This window comes from Mustela erminea, chromosome 12 (genome assembly GCF_009829155.1).
Source record: "Mustela erminea isolate mMusErm1 chromosome 12, mMusErm1.Pri, whole genome shotgun sequence".
Taxonomy (NCBI): domain Eukaryota; kingdom Metazoa; phylum Chordata; class Mammalia; order Carnivora; family Mustelidae; genus Mustela; species Mustela erminea.
In genome coordinates this window covers 64496136-64517604 of record NC_045625.1, presented here as the reverse complement: position 1 = coordinate 64517604, position 21469 = coordinate 64496136, and the positions used below count along the sequence as shown (strand labels likewise).

Genomic DNA, 21469 nt, shown 5'->3' with positions numbered 1-21469 from the left:
TGATTAAATGTTATAAAACCAAGCTTGTGGAACAGTGGAGACAAAAGAAAGGAGGGTATTAATCTTACTTGTCCCACAGGAGGGAGATGTGGTGCTCTGTGGGCCACCTCAGTGGCCGGCTGGGTTATGATGTCTCAAAAGCAAGGGACAGGCTCCACAGGGCTTCTCCCCTACAGACCTCACTATAACGAGAGCACCAGGGCTCTCTCACGCTTCCCGCTCACAGGTGGGCATTGCACCTGGATGAGAGCTTAGAGTGCGGCTTGCACAGATGGGCCTGGTCCTTGCTGTTTTCTGCCAGTAACTGAGCATGTGAGGCAGTCCCAGTGGCCAGCTAAGAAAGCATCTAAACCTGTTCACCCACTCCTCTCTGCAGGTGGAGACTGGGACCTACTTAAGGCAGATCTAGGTTAGGTAGGAGTCCCCCAGGGTTTGGGGGCTAGGTCCGGCTCTGCAAGAGAGACAACCTAAAAGGATGCACATGGGAAAGGATGCACATGGGACTGACAGGTGTTACAGGTCATTACTATGGCCAAAACTCTAACCCTGCTTGGCTGCTAGTTCTTTTTGTCTCATTTATTGTTGGGGAGGGGTAGGTGAGTAACTGGCACAAAGCCTTCATCAGTGACTGTGAACATAAGGAGGACCAACCAAACTTTGTGATGGCTCAGTGAGGAGATAATAGAGGATTTCAAGAGGGAATAGTGGCAGAAGGAACAAATAAAGACAAATAAAGTTTCAGTAGCTTAGTAGAGACAACAAATAAAATATTTACACTCTACAAAAAGTGTAAGTCAGAGGAAGCAGAAGGATATTATGCCACAAAGAACATAGTAAAGCCCAAATGTGATTGCTTTTAGGAAAATAATGTGAGAGGGTACTTAATATCATGTTAGAAATTAATTCATATTAGAATGGATTTTTTAACTTTAGACACACATTTATTAAAAAGAGGAGGAAAGGGGGGCATTTTATCCTACTGTGCAAGAGAAGAATTTCTCTTCCCTTGAGAGTAAGAGGAAAGGAGAAGCCAAGGGACCCAGAGGGCACTGCCCTTCTCCTGCGTGGCTGGGGGCGGGGCAGCATGTAGGCACCGCCTTTCTTACACAGTCTATTCTTCTCATTGTTATGCTTGTATATTTCAAAATTTAATACAGTTTCTACACAAGGTATTTACAAATGTACCTGTTGATTCTGAGCTGCTCAAAGTGATACGTGTAGCTGGCTATGTGCTTCCTCCATCCTCAATCAGCAATGTGCTTACCTCTTTGGGGATGGTCGGTAATGCCGACCCCTGTCAGCCCTCCGTGAAGTAAAGATCAGGATCAAGAGAGAACACTACGATGCAGACCTAGGAGTCGTCAGGATTTGCTTACCTGTGAGTCTGGTCTTCAACTATTTCTCGGAGCATTTCGGAAATATGTTTCAGTGGCTGGTGCCACAGTTCTTGTGGGATCTCTGTGGGCAGAGAGACACAACAGAGGGAACTGAAGAAAAGTCAAACCCATTAGGACTATCTGCTGCTAAGACCAGAAGAGCTTTGGAAAAAGGACTTATTTCTCCTGGTCCATGGGACCCACACCACTGGCCTCATGCTATTCCCAGCCGATATCAATCCCTTAGGCCTGGGAAAACCTCATGTTACACAGAACTGAACTTCACAGGCTCTTTAACTCAGGTACACGGAAAGCGACAAACCGCATAAGCAGCCTGCCCTCGGACTGGAAATGTTGTAGGGCAGATAGCCCAGGTTTTTTTCTTCTTTACCCCCCCACCCCATCACTGACAATTCATGATTTCAAAGTACATGGAGATGGTGATTAAAGGCAACAAGGAACTAAGGATAGGCTGCCCAACTGTTTTTCTAAGACTATGATGAATTCAGAATATGATTTCAGGTTTAAACGAAACAAAAGGCCAGGAAAATAATACACGGTATCCTACAAACAAATGTCCTTTCTTGAGTTAGTTTTTCTGGTTTGACAATTATCCTATGATTTTAGACACATCTGAACCTGTATGTGTCTGCAGTTCAAAACAACATCTAAAAAAGTTACCACTTTTCCATGTGGTGACAGATTCTATAATTAAATACATCAGAGGATAATGTAAGTGATGGGGTAGGCACTGCCAGCGACTCCACAAATGTCACGGATACAGGATCATATGTTATCTTTCCCTCCTTTGAATGTCCGTAAGACTTCACTGGTAGCCTCTGAAGGCGTTTCATTTTCTTCTTCGTATTAATTATTTCGACCCTCATTTCATGTGCCCCTCTACTTGTAACTCTTGGATAGTCAGGGCTCATAAGTGATCTTTTATACCCCACAGGTCTTTACAGTGGGCACAAAATCAATTTCTGATGAATAGAAAATTCTACTATTAAAAAATACTTCAGGGACATCTGGGTGGCTCAGTCAGTTAAGCGTCTGCCCTCAGCTCAGGTCATGATCCCGGGGTCCTGGGATTGAGCCCCACATCATGCTCCCTGCTCGATGAGGAGCCTGCTTCTCCCTCTGCCCCTCCTTGTGCTCTTTCTTTGTCTCAGGTAAGTAAATAAAGTATTAAAAAAATACTTCAGGGGCACCTGTGTGGCTTAGAGGTTAAAGCCTCTGACTTCGGCTCAGGTCATGATCCCAGGGTCCTGGGATCGAGTCCCGCATCGGGCTCTCTGCTCAGCAGGGAGCCTACTTCCCTTCCTCCCTCTCTGCCTGCCTCTCTGCCTACTTGTGATCTCTGCCTGTCAAATGAATAAATAAAATCTTAAAAAAAAAAATACTTCACTTTGTGAACTTAACATTTTACCCCCCAAAAGTAATATGCTGAAAAAAAGAATAGCAGGAACTACTGCTAAAATTCACTTACTTATTTTTGGACATAAGTCTGGGACAGTCACACAAAGGAAAAGGTAAATGGCTGACATCATGCCCAAGGTATCACCTTAGTCTTTTGTTTATAGATTTCCCAACTTAAAAACTAACAATTCCCGTATTTTTTCTGGAGCTCATTCAGCTTTTCACACAGGCTGAGCCCAGGCTTCTCTAATCTGACCTAAGCTGTAAAGTGTACCCCTAGAAAGAGAAACGCTGACTTAGTTCTGTCTCGTTATCAAGATTTTCTCATTGTGTTCCCACAGGACGAGTTTCATAACACTGTCGACCACAGGTTCCTTTAGCCTCATTATCACCTCTACCACTCGCACCTGAGCGGAGGGGCTCAGATGGGTCACTCTGGGTGAGAATCTACAGCTTCTGGAAAAAGGAACAAGAACTGGATTTTGTAAATTGCTCTGAAACTTTGAATCATCTGCTTTCCTTGATTAAATCAATTTACTCACGTCTCGGGAAAAAATGCAAGGAAAACTGACATAAAAAAGGAGTATTACCAGATCTTTCTATCTTCTTTTTCCCTCCACAGTTAAAAATGCCTTCTTCTCTGGCAGAGTCTCTGCCTTTCTCTCAGATGCCAGGCTTCCATGAGAAGGACTTTATTCTCCATGCCTGAAATGGAGCCTAAACACAAGTTCCTGCACATGCTAACAAGTCCACCCCAGTTGGGTTAAGGATGGAATCAACACTTCCCAACTGGATGTGGCCAATGGAAGGCTGGCAAATGAGATTAGAGAAGGCCATGATCTATACACTTAACTGAATTCTTTCAAAAGTCTTCCCTTGACTCAGGAGAAATTTCCCCTAAATTTCCTAGGCTTTGTTCATCATTTTATCTTTCCTTCTGTAACAAGTGGCACAGAGTAGAAAGAATGAAATACAAACGTCTTCCTCAGCCAAATCTTAGCCTGTTCCTGGCACTCAGGTGGATCTGGCTAGCACCAGTAGAGGCCTATGTTATCTGGAGCAGACTATCAAAACCTAATGAGAGGATGATTTTTTCCTTTCTTTTGGTAAGTGATGATAACTGGGAAGTCCAGAAAATTCTCATATCAAAATCCCACAGAATGTGAGACCCTGAGAGGTTGAAGGGATGTTAGAGATGACCAAGTCCATCTCCCCTGTTTTATAGATAAGGGACTGGTAGTGAAGGGTCATGATGTGTCCATGTTCTTTCTTAGAAATTATTTTAATATGATCAGAATCAACTTTCACGTACCTTTTGGGTGTTGCAGCAGCACCATAACAAGAGATGGAGAGCCATAAGGAAAGTAGGTCTTGAATGTAAACTTCAGCTACAATAGAATAAAAAATTCAAAACCACATGAACATTTGGGTTGAAAGAAATATTAAGAAAGAACAAAATACTGCATCATCTGCCCCCAAAAGACCTACTAGTACCAGCATGGTCAGAATGTTTTCTTAAACGTTTATTTTTTAAAAAGTGCTTCCAATAACCTTGTAAATATGTTCCAGAAAAATGAACCTTTTTGAAATCATCTTCTGAGGCTTAAGAAAAATAAAGTTATGTTCCTGGTGTCGTTATAGCAGTTCTTTACCTCACCTGAACCCAATTATACACATAAATCTCCTATTTAAGTGAGAGTTTCCAAGGCAGTTTGAGATGCTAGGTATTCCAGCATGATTTTTATAAGTTTTTTTTTTTTAAAGATTTTATTTATTTGTCAGAGAGAGAGGGAGAGAGAGCGAGCACAGGCAGACAGAATGGCAGGCAGAGGCAGAGGGAGAAGCAGGCTCCCCGCCGAGCAAGGAGCCCGATGTGGGACTCGATCCCAGGACGCTGGGATCATGACCTGAGCCGAAGGCAGCTGCTTAACCAACTGAGCCACCCAGGCGTCCCATTCCAGCATGATTTTTTAACAACAAAAAAAGCATGAAACAACAATGGTGCTCACAATACTTTGAGGGCTAAAGTGCTATAGTTTTTTATACCCTCTGAACGCAGAGTGGCTTTTAAGTACTTTTATAAAAAATTAAATGAAAATCTAGAAAGAGTGAAGTCAAAACAGAGAACATTTCTGTCACCCCAAGAAGCTCCTTTGTGGTTCTACCACTCCCCAGCAACCAATATTTGGATTTCCGCAAGAGAGTTTAGTTTTGCTTATTCTTGAATTTCATATAAATACAAAGAGTACGCATTCTTTTGTGTCTGGTTTGGCTCCACATCTTTTTTTTGAGATTCATCCATGTTAACTATGCTTGAGTCATTCTTACATTCTTTTTTATCGCCTGTAACAATCACTGTATGAATATACTGTAATGTTTATTTATTCTCCTACTGAGGGGTATTTGGGTTGTTTCCGGTTTGGGGTATGAAAAAAGCATCAAATTAACATTCATATTTATGTCTTTTCGTAGACATGTGCTTTCATTTTTCTTGCGTAAATACCACAGAATGGAATTACTGAGTAGATGCCTGTTTAACTTTATTAAGAAAATGCCATGTAGTTTTCCAAAATGGTTGTACCGTCTCACATTCCACCAGCAATTTATGAGAATCCCAGTTGTTCCACATAGCAAACATTTGATATTGTCAATCTTACTAATTTCAGCCACTCCAATAGGTATGCAATGTCACCTCTTTCTGCATTTACTATGCATCTTCTTGACAGCAAATGATGTTGAGTGATTTTCATGTGTTTATTGCCAATTTATATATCTTTTTTGAAGTGTGTATTCATTTCTTTTGTACATTTAAAAAAAAACGAGTTGTTTCTTAGGGAGTAAGAGCTTTATGTAATCTAGACACAAGTTCTCTGTTAAATGTACGTATTAAAAATATTTTCTCTCGCCTGGTGGCTTGCTTTTTCACTTTCTTAACAATGTCTACCAAAGAAAAGAAAATTTTCATTCTGATGAAATCTATAATTTACCCATTTTTTCTTGTATGGTTTATGCTTTTTTTTTTTTCATCCCTTGTAAGAAATCTTAGATGGTTCCAATGTAAAATATATATATATATTCTCCTACGTTTTCTTCTAGGAGCTTTATAGTTTTAGCATTTATGTTGAAGTCTATGATCCATCTCAAATTAATTCTTGTATTTGTGAGGTAGAGGTTCTTTTTTGCCATATAGATATCCAGCTTTTTCAGCCCATCTGTTCAAAATGTTCTTTTTCCCCGCTGAATTGCCTTTGTGTCTCTGTCAAAGACCAACTGACTATACACGCACATATACATGTATATATAAAGGATGAACTATATGGATATGTATTTCTAGACTCTTCACTCTTCAGTTCTACCAATCTATCTATCCTTTTGCTGATACCTCACAGTCTTGATCACGTAGCTTAAAGTCTTGAAATCAGGTAGTATGAGTCTGCCAGGTGTTTTGTGGTTTTTTTTGTTTTTAATTTGTTTTTCAAAATTGTTCTGGATATTGTTCTGGAATTATATGGGTTCTCTCTTCAAATATTTGTTTCTTTAAGCAATGTTCTGTAGTTTCCAGCGTAGAGGTCTTATACATTTTTTATTAAATTTACTTCTAAGTATTATTTAAGATTAATTTATTTATTCTGGTAGGGGGAGGTCATGTGGACAAGGGGCGGAGGGAGAGGAAAGGCAGATTCCTCATTCAGCACAGAGCCCAATGCAGGCCCAATCTCAGGACCCCGAGATCATGACCTGAGCCGAAACCAAGAGCTGGACACCCAACTGCCAGCGCCCCCCAAGCGCCCCTTAAGTATTTTAAGTAACTGTGCATTTGCCTTTCTCTCTCTGCTTCTGTCAATTTTTGCTTCATGTATTTTGGAACTCTGTTATTAGGCTCATACCCATCTATAATTGGTATTTCTCCTGACAACCTGACCGTGGTGCCATTATAAAATGTCCCTCTTTATCTCTGGTCATACCTTGTCTTGAAGTCTATGTCATCTGCGGCTTGTAGTGCCATACCAGCTTTCTGCGCTTATTATCTGTATAACCTTTCTTTTCTTTTACTTTAATCTACCTCTGTCTTTATAGTTAGAATGGATCTCTTGAAAACAACATATAGTTGGATCTTGGTTTTTTATCCAATCTAACATTTGAGCCTTTTTACTAGCATATTTAGCTAATTATTATTTAATTTTTGTAATTAATATACTTGTTAGTATGTTTGGGTTTAAGTCTACCTTTTGAGGTTTTCTTTTGTCCCATTTATTTATTTTTTGTTCCTCTGGCAACTAATAGTCCCGTCTTAATTACGTCTCAAGTCCATCAGTTCGTGCCTTCATTTCTGGGCATCCGTGACCCTACAAAACCCTCTCCCACTTCTCATATAAGAGATCTAAGGAGACAGTTAGCAGAGACCCCAATGTAGTTTCCTTTTTTCAAGGCTTAAATCTCCTCCAATTTCTATGTACTTTTTTGGTTGCTCTCTAATACCTTCAAATTGTTTTTAAACATAATTTGCTCAGAGTTTATAATTTTTATGGAAGATTTAGTCTAATACATTATTGGACTCTGCCACAGTTGGAATCAGAAACTGAACCTATATGCAAGTTTAGAAAAAGTGGCTTGTTGTGGCAGCACTAATCCAGCTGGGCACGTTGATGGAGCTGCACTGTACTTGCCAAACACAACAGGGTGAGAGGAAAGGATAAAAAGAAAATGCGAAGCACTGATGACAAACATTTCTGACAATGGGAAAGAATGTGGATGAATGGGATTTCTCATAAACTGTTGGGGGGAGTATAAATTGGCCCATCCACATATGAGACCAATTTGGCAGTATCTACGGAAGCTAAATCTTTGCATACCTAATAACTGGCACTTCCACTCCTATATATCCCAGAATGTTCAGAGCAACCTTATTTCTAAAGGAAAACAAAATCTGGAAACAACCCAGAGGCCTACCACCACTTTCCCAACAATATACTATGTAGCAACACCCCACCATGGCTACACACAACATAGGGCAATCTTGGTGAATGGAAAAAGCAAGGCTCAAAAGACTGCATATAGTATGCCACTCTTGTCTGTTGTTTGTTTTATGAAGTGCCAAAAAGTATAGAAAACATGGTTTCGGAAATCCCATATATGTGATCACACTATTTTCAGAAAAAGCAAAGGAACGATAAACATAAATTCAAAACAATGGCTATGTGGGGGAGAAAGGCCAGGCTATGTGGATACAGATAAATTATTGTTACCGGTCCAGGTCTCGTTTGGATATCAGATTCACAGATACTCATTTTATTAAGAATAAATGCATGCATGAATGAATAAAACATAGAAAGGAAGGAGAGTTGTTCATGGATTACACAGGACAGGGGGTGTTCTGCATTAAGGATTATGATTAATCTAAAAATGGGCACTCAAGAAGGCAGGAGATCAATGATGAGAAATGTTGTCAAGGAAGGCAATCAGTAACAGCCCTACAAAGGGAAATGATATAATATATTATATGAAGGCCTGTGCAAAGATAAGAGGTTACAGCTCTCTTATTCTGAGCCCAAAGTCAGGGCAATGACTTCTTTCGTTTTTGGATCCCTGCCCTGCTTTCCACTGGGACTCAGTGTGTACCCCTTCATATCACCAGAGCCATGTAGCCTGAGCAGGGTAATATTCTAAATGAAGAGCAACAGAAATAAAAAAAGAAAAGAAAAGCAACAGAAATAGAACGAACAATCCTAAAATTTGTGTAGAACCACAAAAAACTGTGAGCAGGCAAAGTGATCTTGAGAAAGAACAAAGCTAGAATCAGCATACCCTCTGATTTCAAACCTTATTACAAATATATAGTAATCAAAGCAGTACAGTACTGGCATAAAAATAGACCTACAGATCAAAAAAAAAAAGAACAGAGGGCCCAGAAATAAACCCACACATACATGGTCATGGAGCCAAGAATATGCAAAGGGGAAAGGATAGTCTCTTCAATTAACGGTGTTGGGAAAATTGGACAACCACATGTGAAAGAGAAGCTGGACCCCTATCTTAACAACATATACAAAAAATAAAACTCAAAATAGATTAGAGGCTGGAACATTAGGACCTGAAACTATAAAATTCCTAGAAGAAAACACAGATGGGAAAATCCTCAACGATGGCCTTGGTGATTTTTGTATCTGATTCTAAAGGCAAAGAGAACCAAAGTGAAACTAAGTAAGTGAACCACATCAAACTAAAAAGCTTCTGTACAGCAAAAGATACCATCAGCAGAATGAAAACGCAACTTACAGAATAGGAGAAAATATTTGTAAATCATATCTGAAGAGGGGTTAATATCTAAAATATATAAAGAATTCATACAACGCAATACAAAAAAAATCTGATTAAAAAAAAGAAAATATGAACAGACGTTTTTCTGGAGAAGACCTACAGATGGCCAACAGGTATATGAAAAGGTGTTCAACGTCATTCATTACCAGAAAAATACAGATCAAAACCACAATGAGGCATCACTTGACATCTGTAAGAATAGCTAGTATCAAAAAGACAAGAATAACAGGTGTTGGCAAGGATGTGGAAAAAGAGGAACCACAGGGCACTGCTGGTGGGAATGTAAATTGGTGCAGCCACTCTGAAAAGCAGTATGGAGGTCCCTGAAAAAGTAAAACTATAAATACCAAATGATCCGGTATCCCACTACTGGGTACTTACCCAGTGAAAATGCAAACACTAACTCAAAAAGTAGTTAACTAACTGCACCCCCTATGTTCACTGTAGCACTGTTCACAGCATCAATGACATGAAAACAACCTAGGTGTCCACTGACGGATGAATGAATAAAGGAAATGGACTATTATTAAGCCGTTAAAAAAAGAGCTATCTTGCCATCTGCAACAACATGCATGGAACCTGAGGGCATTATGCTACATGAAATAAGTCAGACACAGACAGGTAAATACCATATGATCTCACTTATATGTGGAACCAAAAAAATCAAAACAAAGCAAACAGCACATGAGCTCAGAGGTACAGAGAACAGATCGGTGGTTGCCAGAGGCTGACTAGGGGGTGGGTGAAATGAGTGAAGGGGATCAAAAGGTACAAACACTTCCAGTTTTAAAATAAGTAAGTCTCATGGATATAATGTACAGCATAAAAACTAGTTAATAACACTGTATTGCATATCTGAAATCTGCTAAGAGAGTAGATCTTAATAGTTCTCACCATAAGGAAAAAAAATTTGTAACTTTGTGGTGACAGAAATTAACTAGACTTACTGTGAACATTTCACATTATACACAAATATTGAATCATGTTGTACACCTGAACCAGGTATTTGTTAATTAGACCTCAATAAAAAAAATAAGAATAGACAAATTAATTAAAACAACTGCAACTCCAGTCCAAATACACAAGCCCTCAGCCAATAGCCAGGAGCAAGGCTGATAAGCACACTTAAGCTAATGCTTTAACCACTGTCTTCCGCCCCAGGCTAGGTGTTGTTCAGCCGTAAAGGGACAAGTCTTCTAGAGGTTGGTTCCTAACTGGGAATACAAAGAATGCACAAGAGAGGAAAAAAGATATTTATAATCATGCCTCAGAATGGGTGTGAGAGCCAACCAAAACCTTTCTGCAGAGCTCTCCTCCTTCCCGAATGCCACGCTGGGTACCACTGAAACATGGTTTGCTACATTCTATTCAACCTCCTTAGGGAAAAAGGATGGGAGAAAATACATCATAAATATTTATGATTGCCTTAAAAAGCGGAAACATCTGCTAAAACCTGAGAGGTTTCTTTGGTGTAGGGTGAGCAGAGCTAGCGCCACATAGCATGGCTGTTTTCAGTCAGGTTGCGGAAAGCATGTGAGGGCCTGGGGCCCCCCTCCTGGGAAGCTGCAGTGGACCCAGGTACCTGGACAGGCAAAGCACTATACACAGTACAGGTCACTTAACATGCCCGAAAGTGAAAGCTCTGGGAGAATGCTTCCTGTTTCACAAGGTCCCTCTAATCAGTTCCCGGCCCCTGGCAGGGGTGGTCTGACTTCTACTGATGGAGCCTCACAGTGTAAGTCTTCCTACGGCCCCCACGCCTGGCTTCTTGATCGCTGATGTGTCTGACTTGCACCTCTTGGTCACTGCCGTTCCAAGCTGCTTCTCTATAATGATTCAAATCTCTTCGTGTCACTCTCACTGGCTCCTTTCTCTCCTGGAACACAGTTCACATTTGGGTCTCTCCCAACTAGGCAAGGGAACTCTAGTAATTAAGAATGTTGAGTACTGCTTTGTAATATGTGGCATTTCCTTCTTAGCACATGCCATATAGACTCCGGAATGCCTGGGCAGGGCAGAGGCCCACTTGGAAGACAGCAGGCAACCCAGGGCCCAGAAAATGCCTCATCCAGGTGGCACGTGCTGGCAAAACAGTTCTCTGACACTACAGTAGGCAAATGCTTCTGGGTACCAGGCACAGGGCAGACAGGAACGATCCTGATTTATTTTCAATTAAAATGGTTTTACCTTTGCTGGGGGATTCATTTGGAAGCGTTCTTCATAAGCAAAACAGTCCATCAACATTACTAAAAATAAAGTGTTCCTTCCTGGTGATTAGCTAGATACTCTTAACAAGCCTTTTCTGTCCTTGGGGGAATGAATAATATATGCAATATAACAAACCTGCTTGTTTTTTTTTTCCAGAGCTTCCACAAAGCACCCTGTAAACACCTGAATAGCGGCTATTACTTCTGGGGCTCCGTTGGTTTCCAGGAGCGCATACCTGAGCAATGCAAAGACAGACGACAACACATTTAATGATTAATCTGGCAAACACATGAGGCTGAATTGTAAAAGGGAGAGTGGAAACATTTTTGTGCCATAAGCTTCAGCAGTATCTTAGCTCATCAGATTTCAGTCCTTGTGTGAAAGTAGGAGAAATTTGTCATTCTTTTTCTAAGTTCTTTCCTTAAAATAGCAATCTGTGGAGCTTCCTTTCTTGGTTTTTAAATTATTAAGCACTGAATATCCCTTCCATACAGGCCTGAGTGCTCTTTAGAAATACTCACACGCTGTATGCCCAGGCATGCAAAATCAACAGACCTTTTGCTTTTTCAAGTGGAGAAAGAGCTGCCCAAGGGGTAAAACGCCTTGGTCAAATCCACCCAGCAAAGCAGTGGAAGAATCTGTGGGAGAATCTGCATCCTACCTGGATTGATTTCTGTGCATTTTCTTACAACTAATTTTATGCTGAAACAAAAGATACCACCTCAAACTTTGCTCGCTTTAAGCTAAAAAGATCATTCTGACCTACTCCCGTGCTCACTTATTTAGCCTGAAGTTGGTATGCTTCAGCACCGACTCAAGGGCTGGGTTATTTGCTGTTGTAAAAATTCCTCTCCCCAGTGTTGCTGTCTGCCCAGGAGGCTCTGCTGCTGAGGGGAGGAGGACGGCTGGGGGAGGGTAAGCTCCCCCCTCCGGGCTGCACCAGCACCTGGGAAAGGGGACGGAAACCCTCCCTGGGCAACAAGCTCCCACTAACTGCCAACCATAACCCTACCTGCTATCCAGTGGTCTCCCATCCCTCACCATCTGGAAATCCAATGAGCTTCCTAAGAAGTACTCATATTTGCAAAATTAATGTGTTGCAGAATAACATGCATAACTGATTTTGCCTTTCAGCTCTCTTAAGAATGGCATTATTTATTTATTTTTCTTGGTTTCTCCTTAGCTTTAAAATCCTTTAAAAAGATTGGTCAGCCCTCATGTGGTGAAGGAAGTACACTGCTATGCTTTATTTTGAGCTGAGAAAAATCCAACATGAACAGTTAATGATTTAATACCTAATTCAATTTTGCCTTTCTATTATTATTACTAAAATTTTAAATGGCTTTAAAAAGGTTATTTTAATTCTTAGGCATTGGCTTTTAAATATACATTGACATTTCAGTTTTACCAAATAGCTCAGAGCGGTAAGACAGAATCAGAAACTAACTTCTCCACGGTAGAGCCAGAGACTATCACAAAAATTTTTATTCATATTTGGAAACTGAGCTTTTCTGGATCGGTTATTAGTAAAAACGGCACACCATTTACCTGAACGTTTCATCGACAACTCTGAATACGGCAGGGTGGCAGGCTGCTTCAGGCTGTGAAGGAAGAGACCAAAAAAAAAGTAAAATATCAGAAGCACTTCACTGATAACATATGACCAGTAATTATCAGAGATATGAGTTGTCCAGAACTGCTGGTGTCTAGAAAATGGGTGTATCCCTTCAGGTTAGATAAAACAAAAACAAAAACAAAAACAAACAACCCTGAGTACATGGAAAAAGGTTTGCATTACAAACACAAACTGGTTCTCTAGGAGCAAAGAGATTATGGGCAAGCTTTATTTCCTCTTTATACTCCTGTATGTTCCACATTTTATCCAATGGGCCAATATGATCCAGAGAAAGAATCAATAAGTATCATGGGAAATTTAAAAATACCTTTCACCAGCATGCTGTAGTAAAGGCAGAGCCTGCCTGTGTAGCTAGTTTACACTTGCCCATGTCTGGCTATCCCGCCATGGCCCAGAAGTGTCCCAAGGTCAGGTCTGGGTCTGCTCTCTTTTTATTCCTCCTTATTATGCAATGAGTACATAGTAATTTAGAAATATTATTAAGGATAACAGTGACTACTACCATCCTGGTCTAAATAATATCACATCTCAGTGCACTATGAATTTAGCAGCTTAAATTATTTAGGATGAAAAAAGGGCCCATGAAAATAAAATATAGATACCATCACCTTGAACAAGAAAAGTAATTTATTCTGTGAAGATTTTTGTGATGATTTCAATATGTAGAAGTTGACCTACTGTGGCCTAGGTGGGCTTCAGTGCGCCTGTCCCAGGTTCTCTATCTTTTCAGCTAGAACTCAAAGCGTAAGATTAAAGCCAGATGAAAATGCCATTTGGGGCGGGGGAGGGGGGCGCCTGGGTGGCTCAGTTGGTTAAATGTCTGCCTTTGGCTCAGATCATGATCCCAGGATCCTGAGTTCAGCATCAGGCTCCCTGCTCAGTGGGGAGCCTGCTTCTCCCTCTGACTGCAGCTTCCCATGCTTGTATTCTCTGACAAATAAATAAACAAAACCTTAAAAAAAAAAAAAGAATATGCCATTTGTGTTCTGAAATAGAGATTTTAGAGTAGCATCCGAATGTGAGTAGATTAAGCTCTACAAGGGACATTTCTTTGAGTCCTTGATATGACCAGCTTCACAGCCCCCTCAACAAAAATGAAGAAAAGATATGCTTTGCCTCCTAAGTTTTCTGGGTCATGCTGAAGAATGGAACCTATCTCCATTGACTTTTTCTTTTCCACTCTCCAGGATGCACTTTTGAATTGTAACATTGAACGTATGCCATCTAGTGTTCACATCCTGCTACTACAGGCTGTCGCAGGAGGCTCCTGGCAAGAACACTGCCACTTGTTCAAAGGATGGGAAAATTTCCTTTTAATTACTGGAAGAGAGAGATTTGTTCTTTACAAGTTACAAATTACTACTCTTTAAGCAGAGTAACCCATATTCCCTAATCCTTAACTGATGTGTATTTTTAACTAAAATAAGACAACTAAAAATTCTCATAGGTAAGTTCATTATGTACTCAAGAAATAATTTGGCAGGACCATGGCTCAACAGAAGGGAGGCAAATTATTTCTTGGCTTTGATCTCAGGCAAGTCAGTTAATCTCCCTGTGTCTCAGACCCACTGTAAATAATAACAGTTATTAAGAGGTCACTGGATAAATGCCCAGAAAATATCGTAAATGTTTCTACATATTCATAATGGAAAAATCAAACAAGAAGGGAAAAGCAAACTATATGTCTTACAGCGATTCATCAGATTTTCCAAAAATTTTTCAAATGTTCATAGATGGACAATATGCCTGAAAAAGTGTTTAAGACCAAACAACACTATCACGTGCCCACAAGCAGACAGACATACAGAGCCTGAAAATGTACTGATAGAAAACCAAAATTAGAAATGGTAAAATAGTACTATTCTTTTTGATCCAAATGGTCTAATTAATCCAGAGCCACTAGGTAAACTTGATGGTAGGAGAAAATCATTCAGTACTAATTACAGGGGAGTGCCTGGTTGGCTCCAGTCAGTTAAGCATCTGCCTTCAACTCAGGTTATGATCCCAGAGTCCTGGAGTGCTGGGATCAAGCCCTGCATCAGGCTCCCTGCTCAGCAGAGTGTCTGCTTCTCCCTCTGCCCTTCGCCCCACTTGTGCTCTCTCTCTCTCAAATAAAGAAATAAAATCTTTAAAAAAATATTAATTACAGGGATTTCTAAATGGCCAATGAAAAGATAATCCAATGGGTAGAATAGGGGGAGAAGCAAGAATGTTCTAACTCACTTTGTTAAGAGAGGACTAGAGTTTGGACATACTTTTTTTTTTTAAGATTTTATTTATTTATTAGACAGAAATCACAAGTAGGCAGAGAGGCAGGCAGAGAGAAAGGAGGAGGCAGGCTCCCTGCTGAGCAGAGAGCCCGATGCGGGGCTCGATCTCAGGACCCTGGGATCGTGACCTGAGCCGAAGGCAGAGGCTTTAACCCACTGAGCCACCCAGGCGCCTCATGGACATAATTTTATGCAGTGTTTTCTATCAAAACCGCTCAATCCAATGTTTTAAATGTCTCCAGAATGTGTGGGACCGCCTGCTCTTTCCATGCCAATGGACTGACTCTCTGCTTAGATTTCCTTCTGTCTAAGTATTTCAGACTTTTGTTTGCTCTCAGCCTGCTTCTACAACTCATTTTAGCTTTTACAACCGATAAAATGCCAGGAGGCAGGAGAACTTTGCTGAAACAACAGTGGCGGAGATTCTGATTTAAAAACCAGTCTTCCTTGCTGCCCCGAGCTGAGAACAGCTCTTTCTCATCCGCAGCCTTTACTGACGGTTTTTAAAGTGAGACTCTTTACGCTTCCCGAGCACATAAATTCAGGGTCAGTGAGTCCCCTCATGAGGCTGGAGTGTTCACAGGCCAGGCATATGTCCCAGTGACATCAAATCACAAAAGCAAACTTAAGCTGCTTTCCTTATCAAGAGAATCCTCCAAACAGAATTAAAGTCTTAATTTATGCTTCTTTGGAAGCCATAAATCCCCCCCCCAACAGTCTTTATAGCATCCTTGTGAGGAAAAAGCCAAACATTTAACCCCTCTGTGCCCTGTCATATTTGTAGAATGGGACCCTACAGTAACCCACCACAGGCCACTCTGCAACCCAGAGCTGCGAACCCTAGCTCTAAAGCCCTACAATCCGGGTGATTATCTTTCTTGTAAAAATGAGGGAAAGAAAAACTTTCTTGGGTTCCATCTGTTTGTCTGTTTTTCTCCATCCTACCAAAATCTGTTTCTTCTCAATCTCTGTTCTTCTCCATCTGGCCTAATGATTTCCATGTACAGATTATTTCAAGTCTAGGGAAACTATGTCACCAAGAGGCCATCAATAACACACGGTTTGCCCCACTCCCCTCCCCTCACACCACCCCCAATCCTTTCACTGAATGTCGGGGGGAGAACAGAAGATGATGATGGAGAGCTCTGGACTCCGGCTTCCTTTTCTTATGGACCAGATTGTTCCGTTGGGTGTGCATCTCCTTCCCATCTCCCACAGCTCCCGTTTATCTCCTCTCTGCCTAGGACAGCCCATTCCCAGCCCTCAACAAAACCAGGGAAGACAAAGTCAACACAGAAAAATGCGCTGTGGCCATGTGCTGTGCTCTCGGCCTGTGTTGTGGGGGAAAGGTGAGAGAGAGGCCAACTGTACAAATAACATCCATGCCTATGCTCTGCCCTTGATGCCTAATCTGTTATTTTCATCCCAATTCATCAAGGATTATTACAAGCCACTTGTCACTTGAAAGAGGCCTGAGAACATGGAAGAACAGAATTCTCATGGAAGAAATCTTTCCTCTTTCCTATGATTTTCTGATTCCCTGTGTGTGCTCAATAGAGAATGGGGAGAAGGGAAAGAAGAGAGAGAATACAAACGAGAAGGGGAGATTGTACTATGATTCAAGGTAATTCACAGACAAAAGTGAATGCCTCACAGAAGAAAGGGCAGTGAGGAAACAGAAAAGTTCTCAAGCCTTTTCCATTTATCATCCTTCATATCATCCTTAGATATTTTAATCTAAAAAAAATAAAGAGGGAAATCGGAGGTAAGAGATAAGATGAAATTCAGGAAGCCAGGAACAGATTTTAGGATAGTTAAATATTTTACTCAGGAATGGTCATTCTCTTTAAGAAGAAATGGCTGACGAGAAGCTTGCCCTCCAGTGCACGCAGGAGCCGGCAGTCCCAGCCCACTCCTCTGAACCCCTGATGGGTGGGAGCCCCTATGGGGTGTGACTACATGATACACGTACATAATTAAAGGGTAACTATATTTATCAGAAAATAACTTTCCTCTTTTAAAAAAGGGATTCTCCAGGTGATTCATTCTAATAGTAAACTCCTTTATGGAATTCAAAAAACAGTTTGATTTTTTAAGATATCGACTTATATGAAATATGAAATATTTGTATCTATTGTGTAAGGTAAAGCACCTTTATTAGTATGTATGTTTTATTATACCATTTTCTTCTTTTCTGCTCTCAGAATGCTAAACATAAGACTGTAAATATCCCTTTTACATTTCAGGACTTATTTTGTTTCAAAATACTCAAGTTTCTTTCAACAAATTTGAGCTTGGAAAAATTATTCTTTCTTTTTAATCTTTACCAGATGTTGTTTACACTATAAGCAATTTTTTTCAGTACTCCATAATGCAATTATTGTTTAATTAGTGATAAATGTATCATTTCTGGGCTTAACAGAAAAACAACTTAAGCACCAAATATACTTCTTTTAAATTTACCCGTGCTCTCCAATGTCAGCTCTGGATGCAGAACTAAGATCCCCCAAACCTAAAGTTCCTTCCACCCTTGCCCAGTGGCTTCTACCTAGTGAGCCTGTGCAGTTTGAGCAGAAGATAGCCCGTTAGCTTCCTGCTGCTTCTTGGCTCAGTCACTAAGTGGCACTGAAACCCTGAACACTGCACTGTCTTTGTTTTTTTTTTTTTTTTTTTCTTCTCTCCCTTCATTTGTCTGGTCAGTTGCAAAGTCCTGCATCCCCAACAGTAAGAATCCTCAGCACTTGCAATCTGGGCCTCCTTCTTTGCAGAGACTAAGCTTAGAGCGGGGGAGGGGTGTATGTGTGTGTCTGGTGCCCCCTAGAGGTCAATTCTGGGAAGTGTAGCTATTGTCTCAGATGCAGATTCTTCCCCACCCCACCCCCCAAAGATTTTATTTAATTCACAGAGATCACAAGTAGGCAGAGAGGCAGCAGAGAGAGAGGGAGAAGCAGGCTCCCCATCAAGCAGAGAGCCCGATGCGGGACTTGATCCCAGGACCCTGAGATCATGACTTGAGCTGAAGGCAGAGGCTTTAACCTATTGAGCCACCCAGGTGCCCCTCAGATGTAGATTCTTTACCTTTTTGCTACAAGCATAAGGCACCACCACACTTTTCTATCTGACCACTGCTAAATTACATGCACCACATTAAAGAGCTGGAAAGAAAGAAAGAAAGAAATGCTTAAAAGACTGCTAATGAAAAAGCAGGAAAAGAAAACCCTAGAACATTAGTAAGAAGTTATTCAAGCACAGAAAACTGACATCATCTGGGATGTAGAGTTAATTCTTCTGTATAATCTTTTATTAAAGGGGAACTGTGCTGGGAATGTTTTGCAAAGGAAGTTTTTCTTTTTGAAGTGGCTACAATTGCTCTTTGGAGAATGAAGACAAGAACACATCCTATCTCACATCAGAGAGATCCTATCGCACATCAGTGTCCACTGAGGTATCTGCATGTTTTTTACTCTTAAGCTCTTACTAGATTAAGAACCAATTCCTTCCCACCTCCCCTCCCAAGCTTTACTGAGGTGTACTTGACAAGATAAAGGAATTATTTTAATTGAGCTACAAAGACTTTCAGGTAGGACGGAATATGAGGAGTATTTTCCGATTCAAATCTGAATAAGCAAAACAAAATGAACCCCGTCGCCCTTTCCCCTCTCCTCCCTGCTCTTTCCTGGGCAAATCTTTTTGTGAAGGCGAGGGAGCAGCTTCTCTGGATCCAGCTGGAGGGGCAGGCGGCATGCGGGGTCAGCCAACGAATGAGTGAATGAAAGGGCATGGGAACCGGGGTACATCCCGGCCCTGGCATGCAGCAGGGCAGCTGAGCACAGCGCCACCGTGCCACCCAGCCAGGGCTTCTCATTCAAATGTGGAATAGAAACAATAGCTTTCTGGGCTCCACAGACAGAATTGTAACTGGAAAACATACCATTCTTCTGATTCTTCTCAGTCTTGGGAAACCAAACAGTGTCAAAAAATCTGCATAATTAGCAAGCGGCTTTCACTGCTTTGGTGACATCAGTTTTTAAGGTAGGTCTGAAGCTATGGATTACGGTCTTACAGTGTGTGTTCTGTCAAAGAAAATACAAAACTATCTGCTTTGAAAAGTTTCGGTCTGCAGAGTAAATGACAAACGGAGGCTAATACTGCAATTTATTTAGAAGCCACCAGATGTGGCAGGTAGCCATGAACTTGGGGGCAGTTCTGCCCATGGAACCCAATGGGTAAGTCTCAAAAGTAAACAGGTTTTGAAAACTTGTTTTTATTTTATTTTTTTAATAAAAAATAAAATATATTTTATTTTAAATAAATAAATAAATATATTTTAAATTTATTTTAAAGAAATAAAAAATATTTATTTGTCAGAGAGAGAGAGGGAGAGAACATGCACATACAAGCAGGAGGAAGAGCAGGCAGAGAGAGGAAGCAGGCTCTCCACTGAGCAAGGAACATGATGTGGGACTCAATCCCAGGACCCTGGGATCATGACCTGAGCCAAAGACAGACACTTAACTGACTGAGCCACCCAGGTGTCCCTTGTTTTTTATTTTAGAAGTCAAAAAGATATATATGCATTTAGAATTAAGGTAATATTAGATGGGTGCCTTATTCTTAGTCTTCAGGCCTTACAAACTACACATTTAATGCAATCTGTATCAAAATACCACCAGCAATTTTCACACTTCTTAATTTTGTATGGAATTCTGAAATTTGTATAGAAGAAGACCCTGAATAGCCAAAGCAGTCTTGAAAAAGCAAAGCCAAGCCGGAGGCATCACAATTCTACACTTCAAGTTATATTACGAGCCGTATTAACCAAAACAGTATGGTACTGGCACAAAAAGAGATACGAAGATCAATGGAACAGAATTGAAAATCCAGAAAATCCAGAAATAAGCCCACAATTATATGGTCAATTTATCTTCAACAAGGCAGGAAAGAATATCCAATGGGAAAAAGTTTCTTCAAGAAATGGTGTTGGGAAAACAGGACAGCAACATGCAAAAGAATGAAACTGGACCACTTTCCTACACTGTACACAAAAATAATTTCAAAAAGGATTAAAGACCTATATATGAGACCTGAAACCATAAAGATTCTAGAAGAGAACACAGGCAGTAACTTTTTGGACATTAGCTGTAGCAACTTCTTTCTAGATATGAAACTTCTTTCTAGCTATGTCTCCTGAGACAAGGAAAATAAAAGCAAAAACAAACTATTGGGACTACATCAAAACAGAAAGCTTCTGTACAGCAAAGGAAACAGTGAACAAAAAGAAAAGGCAACCTATAGAATGGAAGAGGATATTTGCAAATGCCATATTCAATAAAGGGTTGGTATCCAAAATAAATAAAGAACTTATAAAATTCAATACCACCCAAAAAGAAGCAACAAACGAGCAAAGGGAAAAAGAGAGACAAACCAAGAAACAGACTCTTAATTTTAGAGAACAAACTGATGGTTACCAGAGGGGAGGTGGGTGTGGGAAGGGGTGAAATAGGTGGTGGGGATTAAGGCTAGACTTATCATGATGTGCACCAGCTGATGTATGGACGTGTCGTATCACTACAGTATACAGCTGAAACTAATATAATACTGTATGTCAACTACCGGGAATTAAAATAAAAAGTTAAAATAAAAAAAAGAAGAAAAAGAAAAGAAAATACCAGGCTTGCGAGTCCCTGAGAGGCCACAGCACATTTGGGGAGATCATTTCCCTTTGTACAACCTGTACCACACTTTTATCTTTTGTTTTTGCAACATCTTGTAACTATAGAATTTCCAGGGCTATTTCTGGATAGTCCCAAGAGATGGAAATATAATTAACAGTGCTCCATATAAAATACAAGTTACGTAGACCATCACACTTTAATTACTCTCAGAATCCAACTCTAATGTAATAGGTATCAAGTTTCTTCTGGAGGAAAACACAGCAGGCCCCTGATCTCTCCAGATCTCTCTGATACTTCTGCACGGCCTTGTCGCTGCACCGATACTGTACTGCGATAAATGAATCAGATGATGCAATTAGGAAGCAGGTTCTTCAGGTTACCCGTGTAATCACTCAGTCACGTCACAGGCATATTCCAGCCCGCCTGGTCTTCTGGCACTGTAGACCCAGGAAGCCTGAGGAGAGCAGCCCACGCCAATCAGGGGCTTGCAGCTCTGTATTGTAATTACCTCCTTGAGCCACAAGGCATACAGAGGTCACATCCTGCCAATGCCACAATGAATTAAAC

The 21469-nt window shown here is 40.7% G+C and overlaps 1 protein-coding gene across 3 annotated transcripts in view; it reads right to left on the bottom strand.

Annotated features, from left to right (window-relative positions):
* FANCC (FA complementation group C) overlaps positions 1 to 21469 on the bottom strand; it is a 263906-nt gene that overhangs the window by 22750 nt on the left and 219687 nt on the right. For all 3 annotated transcript variants that reach the window (XM_032308876.1, XM_032308877.1, XM_032308878.1), the window contains exons 9-12: positions 12870 to 12922; positions 11457 to 11556; positions 4108 to 4183; positions 1377 to 1458 (exon numbers count right to left, since the gene is read on the bottom strand). In XM_032308876.1, coding sequence (XP_032164767.1) covers positions 1377 to 1458; positions 4108 to 4183; positions 11457 to 11556; positions 12870 to 12922 — 311 coding nt within the window. The remainder of the gene's footprint in view (positions 1 to 1376; positions 1459 to 4107; positions 4184 to 11456; positions 11557 to 12869; positions 12923 to 21469) is intronic.